General features: G+C 36.6%; 1 protein-coding gene across 1 annotated transcript; it reads right to left on the bottom strand.

The window, feature by feature from the left end:
- Window positions 1-424: 424 nt before the first annotated feature.
- LOC126792790 (expansin-A10-like) lies at window positions 425-1,961 on the bottom strand. The gene is made up of 3 exons (XM_050519266.1): window positions 1,801-1,961; window positions 1,424-1,721; window positions 425-1,287 (listed from the first exon to the last, which is right to left on the bottom strand). Exons 1-3 carry the CDS (start codon window positions 1,928-1,930, stop codon window positions 981-983), a joined length of 735 nt encoding a protein of 244 aa, XP_050375223.1. The 5' UTR covers window positions 1,931-1,961; the 3' UTR covers window positions 425-980.
- Between the last annotated feature and the right edge of the window lie 10,014 nt (window positions 1,962-11,975).

Below are 11,975 nucleotides of genomic sequence, written 5' to 3'. Positions count from 1 at the left end.
ATGAAATGTCTAGAATTAAGAATCCAATTCATATCTATAACGTTGTATTCAGTATTCACTTCCGTCTTATCATATCTCAGTTCACAGAATTTCTCATATTTCATTATGAAACATGATTTTCCAAATGAAAGTGACTTTCATTAATGTTTTTAATGTTTACCATGAACAACTTTAAATCTGCCAAAAATTACTATAAAATGCTCCGGTGTATGAGTGTATGACTGCTTGGTGAACACCAAGTGTCTTATGCTGTTAAGTTTTACTGTTGTCATCAAACTTCAAATTACGTTTCTTTTAGGCAAATTTTTCATCAAGACAAAATGAACTAATGAAGTGCAGATATTATTTGTTGGCATGAGCTGAAATTCATACATAAGCATTGGAAATAAGAACAGATAATATACATTAGCACTTGATTCATTACTAGTAGAAAATGGGAAATATTAGTCCCGAAAAACAAACTTCAAACACAGACGACGACCTGAAATCAAAGCATTAGCTGATTACCTGATTACAATGGCCTTAACAGAACAACCACAAAACGCATCGGAAATTGGAACATTCCGGGAACATAAAAAGAATCTACTAATACTAATGGCGGGTGGTCAACTGACCGCCTCTGCCCAACCTCTGCTTTACAACATGCAGAAGTAAAAAAGCAAAAGACCCAGCAAGGAGAGTTTAGGGTCCCAAGTTTAGTAAGGGTACCCTAACAAACCTTCAAGTGATATATAAAATTAAAATGATGGACCCCTATAAAATAAGCCCTCCCCCATTTTGAATTCCGACCCTAGAGGCCAACGACAACTGACCCCATAGTTATAGTATACTAATTAATATCCTAGTATACTAAGAGTCACACAAAACTTTAATATATGATATGGTAGAAAATATATATGTAAAATCCTAAGAAGCCGCTAAATATAGAGGACAGCAGAAAGACCCAAGTAGCCAAGTACGAGGCAGAGGGTAGGTGTCCCTTAACGGAACTGAGCACCAGTGAAGGTCTGGCCAAAGGACCAACGAGCTGGGGCAGCATTGTAGGACACTACAGTGTGGCCATCACTGGTTGTGACCTTGAAGGAGAGGGCTTGTCCGTTCAGATATGAGTTGCTTTGCCAGTTTTGCCCCCAGTTTCTGGACATTGCTTGCCATCGGGTTCTGGATCCTTTGACTGCAACAGAGTGCACATCACCCGCACCACCGACGTTTGTGATCAAAACCAGGTTGAAGTAGGAGTGGCCATTGATGGTGAATCTGATGCCTCCCCTTCTTCTGCAGGGTACCCTACAAAAAATAAAAAACAAAACAAAACCACACAAAATTAGTCACTTTCACCCCTCATGTTCCATCAAGATCAATTTTTTATACCAAATATACCATAAGTTTGTGATTTTAACTCCAATATGTTTAAGTGATTTACCTTCTGTAAGAGACAGGGACAACTCCAGCTTTGTATTGAGCAATGTGTTGGAATATAGGCTGAGAGAGATCAAAATGGTGCTGGGGAGGGTTGCACCATCCTCCATCACTGTTTGGAGGGCAGAAATTAGTGGCTGTGACCACAATGGAGCCAGGAAGGCACCATTTTGGGTCATTCACACACCTAATTTCATAGCAAGAGCCACAGCCCAACCCATTGTTAAACAGAGCAGTGCTCAAAGCAGCAGTGTTTGTTCCATACCCCTGGCTGTAGAGGTTTCCATACCCACAAGCTCCACCTATACAAACATAATGTTATTCCAGTGTTGCAGAGTAACCAAGAAAAATGACATATCTCTTTTTGCTTGTGCTACTCACCCATTGTTCCAGAAGCATCACCACCTCCATAGAAAGTAGCACGAGCGTTAACCCATCCTCCACCGCCGTAAGCATGTGCAGAGGCCACCATTGCAAGAAGAACCATCAAGAAGAACACAGCAGAGGCCATTTTCCTGCACAGAAACAAGTGAAAGATTCAGCATTTCCAGCTAAAGATGCAACCTTTTTCTAATCTAAGTGAAAGTAGAAGAAAAAAAAAAAGGAGAATGTGAGAGAGAGGGACATGATGCTTACATTAGGGAATGGATGATGAGACTTCAAAGAGAGTAAAAAAGGTTGAGAAAATGTGAGGCAGTGGTGTGAGGAATGTGGGAGGAAGCTGGGGTGTTATATAGAGTTTTGGGATGGGGGCTTATGGCACTGTTTAAGAAACCATGCCCACTGACTTCATTTTTTTTATTTTCATTTTTTATTTAAATTACGAAAAAAAACCAGTTGGGACCATAACTGACTGAAATCGGTTTAGAAGAGTAAAGACAAGTCCTTTTTGAGTCAGGAAGAGCGGTTTTTGAGGGAGAAAACGCGTGGTTTAGAGGGGTTTTTCACGGCGGTAAAACCCTTCAGCTCTGGTGACTCACTGTGGTTTTCTGCCGTTGATGTTTGATGGTTCATCACCCACATGCAGGCAACTCCCATTTGCCGCAACTACCCTTTTCCCTCTTTTTGTTTTCTTCCTCTTATTCTTGTCTCTGCTTTTTCCTCTTTCATTTTTTTTCCAGTCAAAAATTAACCAAATATATCAGCCACAATGTTCTTACCACAACAACCATTTTCAAAAGAAGTTACGATTATCGTTGAACTGGGATTTCTATTTACTTGAACCAGAATCCAGAAAAGCTCTGATCTTTACTTATGAATTGGTACAAGTTCTGCGTTTGTTGTCTCTGTTTCTGTTTACTCTGTCTTCTTCTGCCTTGACAAGGCACACATTTTACTGTTGGGAGATCTAGACCTTTAATCACAGCCGTTTAATAGGACCTAGGGAAGCAGGAACAGGAATTCAATTCCCAAATCTTTTCTGGTAAACATAATTGAATTGCGATTCTTGACTCATAAATGTAGAGAATGTCATATTTTCTAGAGCTTCTTCTTCATCTATCATCTTCAATTCTTCAATAAATGGTAAACCAAGACAGGTTTAGCAGATGAGAAGGAGAACCCTATCAAATCAGAACAAGTGAGAAAAGAAGAAGCCCTCAAGGTCCACACAGCACATGGGCAGATGACATTTTTAGGAGTTTATAATTGAGCAAAGCTTCAATCTATTTCTAACAATCTCAATTATTTATCCAAGGAATGAAACCAACGGCGAACTAGACGTGGATACGTGTAGTTGTAGTCAGACAACAAACGCAAAGTGACAAAGCCCTGTGCGAAACTACTACTAAAAAGATGCTGATATTAGTAATGGTTGATATTTTAAAATGGGAAAATCTGGATTATTAATAGGGAGATAAGATTTGCATGGAAAACGAAAGCCTCGATGCTCATTTTTCATTGGCACCGTGTTAATACAACCGCGATTCTCGGCATTAGTGTTCTCAAATCATCTTGATTAACGGCCAAAAAAATTAGTAGGAAAACAATGGTTTTCTGCAGTAGCTCTACTTGCAGTGTTCATTGACTTGAAAGAATTAAAAACCATTAGTACTCCCATGATTATATCTAACAATCTTCTTTGTACGGTGCTGTTTGAGCGGAAAAACATTAACAATCTGACACAATTTAATTATAGTTATATGGGATTTAACTGGGGAGGTTTTTCCAAGTGGACTTGCAGTCTTGGGAGAAATCCGTTCTTCTAGCTCTTGTTAATTCTTGGATCTTGACCGTTTCGGCTTTCAACCCTAAATGTACGTAAAATGTACGATAAGACCTATACATATTTGTAGTGGTGAAGTTCGAGACTTATGTTTACTCTATAGAGTGTTACGTGCCATATTGATTTTGTTATATGTAGACAACTCCTTTCGCTATATTTGAATCTCTAATTTTGTAGAATTATGCATCCATGATTGAGAGCCGCACTTGAGCGTGAGAGAGCGGCACCGTCTCTAGTATCTTCCAACTTTGATTTTATGCAAATTGTGCATTAGCTATCCACTATCGAGAGCCGTCCTTGAATACTTAAATCTTATGCAATCTGTGCATTAGGCTTCTACGATTGAGAATCACCCTTAAGCGCGAGAGACCGACACCGTCCCTAGCATCTTCCTCATTTGTTTGGTTACTAGCTACACCTTGTGTGAGCCTCACAAGTCACGCATAACGTACTGATATACTTAAGGGGAAACCCACAATAAGGGAGTGGAAGAAGTACAAGCAAAGGCTCATGTGTTGTCTTTGCAAAATCTGGTAAAAAATACCACTGTTGATAGATGAGACAGTTGAGGTTATTTAACAAGGGTTACCTACTTTTCAAGATACGTGCCCTATTGTCTGCTGAAAGTGACTTATGGAGTTCTCCACGGCGGTCCTTTGCAGCCTGCACATGCATTTCTTTGGCTCCATCTTCCCTCTTCAAACCCTACTTGGCTTCTCTCTCTCTCGGAGATTTCCTTTTTGTTTTTCTGATAATTTTTTCCAGACCATGAAATATTGAAAACCCCAGATGAAAGAAACCACTGTAACTAGATGACAATGCCTTCCAAATCGAATCTGATTATCCCAAATCCATCACATTCCTTTCCTTCATGATAAATCAAAGAGATAGGGTATACTTTATTTGAAAGATGAAGATTTAACGGCCAATAACCAACTTGCAGTTAGGATATATTGGTCCAAACTCCACCTACCACTCCATTCCCCTCAAGGCCTCAACTTGCTTTTCAACTATCCATTATATAATCCCAAGCTTTTTCCCGGGAATATATTTGAGTATTTGACCGTAATCGTTAACCGACGCCGTCCGAGATTCGTCTACGTTTTGTGTTCTAACACAACTTTCGTTGTTTTGAAGAGATTTGATGTAATTTTCTTAAGTATTCACCGGTATATGATACTCACATTTACAAACATGTCTATAAATTTATTGTCATTGTGGTAAAATGAATAATTATTTAAGTAATTATAGTTCTACTATAGTTAATTATTTCACTTATAACATTTTACAAATTTTTAAATAAATTATTGTAATGATGGTAATTTAATTTAATTATATATAAATGTGTAAAAAATATGATAATTTTATTATTAATGTCGTGATTTAATTTAATAAATTTTGTGATAATGTGATAATTTTTTGTAAACGAAGGTAACTTGCTGGCCAACATCTATTCTTATGCAGCCATGTGAACTCTGTCCATTTTCAGGATTTGATACTCTGCAAAAGCTTGCAGCCACAACTCAAATACTTGCAAAATATCGCATTCGATTGTTGACCAGCCACCATATTTACCCATCAGTCCATCACACTAGCAAATTTAACTAAGTTTTAAAATCTCAAATTTACTTGATTAAACGTAACTAGTGATCATAGGACAATCAGAATCCCCATGAGGCATGAGTGTTTCACAACTCATCATCACCATCATAATAATCTTGCTCAGTTGCTCGTGTGTGTGGAATCACTGGTGTGTTTTTAGGTCATCATATGCTTCATCATCATATCTTGCAATGACTACAAGCAAAGTATCAAATTTTAACCCAACATGTGGACCACCGATTAATCAAAATACCTAGCTCGAAGCCTGAAGAAAGAAGGAAAGAAAGAACAGAAAGATATTGCTCCAGTGGAGTAGTGCTAGCTCACAGTTGACCTATTAGTACAAGTGTTCTAAATATCGGATCTATCGGATAATATATCGGTGATATTTAGAAAACGATACGATATCGCTATATCGGTTGAAAATATCGGTTAACAGTGAAATATCGGTCAAACCCTGATATATCGGTCAAATATCTGTCAAATTTTGATTTTTTTTTCGATTTTTTTATTTTAAATATTTATTTTCTCTCTTAAAAAAACATTTTTTTTCATTTTTTCATATATATATTTTAAATATATATAATGAATTTCAAGCCTAAATAATCATTCTTCAATATCTATTTTTATTATTAAGTGTCGTTCGTGTACTTTAATTGTCACAAAATCAAGTATTTATTTTTTATAGTTTACTTAGTACCGTTTTTTAGTTTATTTAGTACATATTGAAGTATAATTTTATAAATTTGATTGAAAAAAGCAAATCCGATAAAACCGATATATATCGATATATCCCCGATATATCGTTTTACCTATCGACCGATACAATACCGATAAACGATATTTAGACTATTGATTGGGACCGAAGCATAGAGAATTCAAAACAAAGAACGGTAAAAAAAAGTAAGAAGATTCAAATCACATGTGGTGTGATTGTGAATGCTGTCCTGTCCAATATTATTACATAATTCAAATTTGAAATTAAATTTTCAACTGATGAGGAGAGAGGAATAAAGAACACACAGACGAAGCAAAGTGAGGGAGGCAGTGCATGCAGGCCCGTGATCGAAGGAGTTGCTTAATAAAGGAAGTGAAGCTGTATCTTTGTGCTAGATTTGCCTTTCTTTTCAGCTCTGCTTTTGTTTTGTTGCTTCTGCCGGTTAGTCTCTTTAAGTTTCAAACTGTTTTGGCTTATTTTCAAGCTGGTGCTCTAAAAGCGCTTCCAACTGCCCTCTGGATTTTAATTTTTTGTTACAAAAATGGTGGCCGAGTAAGTTACCACAGCAGCAGAGCTCTTAAGCAATATAGGTATGGCCCCTCCCTAAGAAGAGTTTTTCACAAATTAAGGTTTGATGAAGTGCTTTGACAAGTTCAGGGTTTGATTTCGTAGTTAATTTGGTTAAGAAGCATTCATCATGATTCTCACAATTACATGGTTCATTCATCATTAAAAGAGGAAGAATAGAACGTTCCTTGGAGCAAAATGAGTAAGATCGAAAAGTGTAAATTATAGTTGGAAAACGGATTGTATGCACCGTGCAGACACCATTCAATATTTTACGAATATCGAGATAATCTTAACTTTTTTACTCATTAACACAAATTTTATGAATTTGCAGTCATCAGATTTCTTTATCGTTTTTAGAAAGTCATAAGTTTCTCTAACGGTCAACGTTTGTTAACTCGAATTGAAAATGTCGAGATCGGGGGTTCTGGGTTTTTTTTTATCTTTGGCTTTGCGAGCTGCATCCAGAAAAATTAGGGTTTTAAAATATTGGGGGAAATCGGTAGAGTTCTAGTTTTTTTTTTTTTTTTTACAATAAACAATAAACTGAAGTTGAACGTAGTTGTTCTTTGAATTCAAATATTCATCAGAAGCTAAGAAAGAATGGTTCTTAATGCATTCATTCATTTCGTTTGTGAGAAGCACGTCAAACCTAAAGAAATTAATCTACATTGTAGCCCTAAACACAAAGCAACAAACCCAACTCTCAAATATGGGTTCTAATCTCTGAGAGAAAGGAGAGGTAAGGGGGAAGTCTTTTTGGGTTTAATGAGGAAGAGGGCGATGTCGCGGACAACATTTGAGAGATGTCGCGGACGGTGGTCGGCGCTAGTGGGTGGTGGCTCTCAAACTAATATGTTACGAGAGAGAGAGAGAGAGAGAGTGGAGTGCCACCAATTCGAAATCCCATATCATCTCTTCCTATAAACTTGACTACCTTGCGAGTACCAAATCCCCAAATTTCACTGCACATTCCGGTCACCGGCCTCGTCAGCTTTCCGGTACAGCTCAAACGCCTTGTCCCAATCGCCCTTCTCCCAAAAATCGGCCCAGCGTCGACCATCCCCTTCGTCGAGCCAAGCTCCGCAACCTTCAAGAACATCTTGAGAGCATTGCCGGCATCCGCCGTAAAACTGCCGCGGTCGTGCTTGAACTGCTTTCCCCAATTCAAGTACTTCATGGTCTCCCCCGCCGGCCGGAGCGCCTTACAAAACCAACGACATAGTTTTGAGGCTCTGGTAGCTGAGCAAGCACCCGATTTCGTGGACCGGCGCTGACGGGAGGTCGGAGAAGTTTTTGGACCGAAAAAATGGTGCAGACGGAGACTAAACGGATGGTTTTCTGAACAGACACGTGCTCAGCACGTGCTGCTGGAGTCTGCACTCTGCTGGAGCACATAATACACTTTGTTATGGTTGAACGTTAACAAGGATAGTAGAATATTCATAATAGTGCAGAGGGATCGGAAGATAGAAGCATATCAGAAAGATCAATTTATATAAAACTTCTAAATGTACTTAGTGCAATTGAACATCATTTTCTTAATTTCCAATTACTTTGTTCATAGAAGCAGATTAAAACAATTGGAGTGTACTGAGTGAAGTGAGCCTATTTCAAATCTTAGTGCTAGCATGTACTGATCTATGATGCTAATATTATTGGAAGAAGAAGAAGAAAAAGTTGCCGACACAGCTTATGATCTTCACGGATTTCATTGCTGCTAATTCCTTGATTTAATCTGCTTCATTCTTCTACTTCCTTTAATGATGGATCACTTTGATTTTTTCACATCTGAATAAACACTAATAAAAGATACGCAAAAGTTCGCATTGGATCTTTTGAATTTTATAATTAGATTTACTCCACCAACAAGTTTGAATATTTGGATAATTAATCTTTAATTTGCTATCACTATGGTCACTTCAGGCATTGGATAATCGATTATTTGTTGAAAAGATTGGGTTCGAAGAATTTTGGGTAATGGCATGGCGTATTTAAAACTCTCATTTTCACGCCACTTTGTTTTTCTACAAAATCTGATTGTGTTGCATAAGCAGGACCAAAATTGATGTGATCTTTAACTACATTCACTATTCCTCGATTTTTATTGTTGGAATCTCTTCAGCAGTTCAGCCTCATTTGCAACACAAGTTTTGGTACACAAAGTGAAAATGCTTCCTACGTAATGAGTTAATCGCTAAGGATATGTATGGTAGTCTTGGTAGACCGCGCGCCTCATATATATAGGGTATTATATATACTTTGAACAAACCCGCAAGTTCGACAAGAGTACGTTTTATATTAATCATCTGAATTGCAAGTGTTTGTGTCCCGCAATTTGACCATGCATGCGGGTAATAACATCGAATTGCCTAATTGACAAACGTTCACATATAACATATTGATCGATTAGTACATTTCGTTTCAAGTTTCATAAAATAATTAACTATCATCCATTAAAACTTACAAGCAACATTTGAGGATCCAGGCCATTACGTATTCATTTAAATCATAACCATGTGCTTCAAACTGGTTCCAGGTGATTTTCATGTGCAACAAACGTACATTGCATGTGTTTCAGATCGTACGTACGTACATAGTCCTTAATTTGCTGCACATTAATTAATTAAGGTCCTTTTGTACACTCATTTCTTCTTCCACATATAGGATAATTAAGGCAAATGATATATGAATTGATACACTTCGATCACCACTAATAAAACAGAAGTACTGGCATCATAGTCTGGTTAATTAATATAAGTTCGATCCAGTTGATATATATATATATATATATATATATATATATATATATATATATATATATATATATAGTCCCTATCCAGAGTGAAGGTTCACTCTGAAATTTTAGAGTGAAGTTCCAATTTTAACACACTTTTCGGTCAATTTTTTTCACTATAATTGATTCAATATTTAGGTATGCTATTCAAGATCATCTCTACAAAATTTCACCTAATTCGGCATCGTTAAAGTATTGAAATTAGATTAAATCAATGAATGAATTAAAACTGTTCAACGTGAACCGTTCGTGTAAATCTCAATTTTGAAAACTCAAACCATTGTCAAATTAGATGAAACTTTGTATAGATGATCTTGAATAACATACCTAAATATTGAATCACTTATGGTGAAAAAATTTGACCGAAAAGTGTGCCAAAATTGGAACTTCACTCTAAAATTTTAGAGTGAAGCTTCACTCTGGATAGGGACTATATATATATATATATATATATATATATATTCAATTTCGAGTGTCAACCATGCATGTTATAAGTCATTTATTTATAATTAATTACATATTGGCAGTGTCAACTGGTTCGATCGAGTTGGTATATATAACTATATATATGTACATCCCCAGTCCACTGATTCCAGAGACTACGTAGAACAAAAATGAAAGAAAACAGAACAAGTTGGTAGATGTCGACAAGTTGTTCAACCATCCTCTATTTGATAATGTATGAATTGGGATAGAAAGCTTTTCAAAATGTGAATGATTAGTTTCGGAGACGTTTGGAGCAAGGTATCTATGATTTATCTATCCGCTAGGTAGGCAGGCTCGGTGATTAGGCAACATATATTTCCACGTACATGTACGTATATTTAGAAGTTGGACATGCATTTCTGCACGTAAATCAATTAAGGAAAAGAAAGACTAGCTAGAGCGATAAGGACTCTGGTTTAGGAGCAATACTAATAGTGGGGCAGCAAAATTAGCAATGGCTTGCTATATATGGTGCTTATTTAGCAGGGACGACTCGATCATATATATGCAAAGCGAGCCGTAGTGGTAGCACAATGGTCCTACGTACTCACTTTTTCAGAGGGTGACTTTGCTAAATGGGAGGCACATGGAGGAAAATAAAGGGCTTTGCAAGGATATGAACATCGGAGGCGTCATTTGGAACTTGAAGAATCAAAGGGTATGTAAATGCTTGAACCAATTAGAAGCTAGCTATTTGCGACTACTCCATCCAATATGCACTTCATATGCGTATTAGTCAGAAAAAAAAAGTAGCTAGATGAAGAGTTTAGGATAAGAATACTCAGAAAACAACAATATTACAATACATAAATAAACGATGAAAGATGAGAATATCTATTAGATCATTAAAATTGAGAAAGCTAAGTTTTTTTAATACGATGTGTACGTTAATGTGTTACATTAGGTTATGTCAGTCTAATTTTCTAGTTTCAAAATTACATGAGATGGGATAAAATAAATAAAATATGCTTTTGGAGCAATCAAAACTAATTAATGTTATTATATGAGTTGTAGTTTGAGTTGGTTGTATAAGTATATACATACCCATGTATTCTAACATTATAGAAGTTGTGCTCTCTTAGCTTGTTTCTTAATTTGATGACAAGAGTAAACTACCTAAACGAGCAAATACTTTGTCAAGCAACTCAGAGTTCAACTACTCTAACATAGTTCACTCTGTGATGCATGTAGATATAACTAGGGTTGAGTTAGGTACATTACCAATTCGTTTTTGTCATTACCATCTCCCAACCAATTGTAATTAGTAATGAGAAAATTTGTATAATTATCGACTACTTAAGCCTATGTACCAAGTTTTCGGTATACCGATATTTTCAGTTAGTTCAGTTGGTAATGGGCATTTACCAAGATATAATATCGGCTCAATTAAGTCTAAGGCCCAACCTAATTTCGTTGATGACAAAAGAAATTTAAACAAACATCATAATTCATACAATAATACGATTACAGATCCAACAAAAGGAAATCGAATTTTTCTAAGAAATTCAAGGATTGATGCGGAATAGCAACATCGATCACTTCACTCTTCTCTTGTGCTAGACATTGGTTTGGACTGAGCTGGAGCTTGTGGCATTCCTTCCTGCCTCATAACCTTGATTGAAAGCATTTTCTGACATGAACCAAAATTATTAGAACCAACTTGTGAAAATATTCAACCAATAGGTAAAGACACCAGAACTCCAGAAGAATGCCTCATAACCTTATATAATGCTAGATATACAATGTATTTAGTTCAACAAATCATGTACATAATGCTAGATATGCAAATCTAAATATCACAATATAGAAGTAAGCAAGTCCCAGTAATATAAATTTTAAAAAGCTTACCCTTCTCAATTGCCTCCAACTCCAAGTAGACTTTTAAGTTATCTTATGTAGGAGTATCGTACAAGTTAAAGTTTGGGGGTCCAGCCCTTAACCAATCAGTAGAGCAAATAAGAGCCTCGACCGTTCTAGGTGTCAATGAAGCTCTAAAAGGATCTACAACTCTTGACCCTAAACTGAAGCCATTTTCAGAAGCTACTGTTGAGCAAGGAACAACAAGGACATCCTTTACTAACTTTGATAAAATTGGATGTGCAGATTCATTACCCTTCAACCACTTAGCAATGTCAAAAGTTTTAGCAGTAAGGCTCACATAC

Source organism: Argentina anserina, chromosome 4 (assembly GCF_933775445.1).
Source record: "Argentina anserina chromosome 4, drPotAnse1.1, whole genome shotgun sequence".
Classification (NCBI taxonomy): Eukaryota; Viridiplantae; Streptophyta; class Magnoliopsida; order Rosales; family Rosaceae; genus Argentina; species Argentina anserina.
Note: the sequence above shows the minus strand (reverse complement) of the source record. Positions and strands in the feature narration are given on the sequence as shown.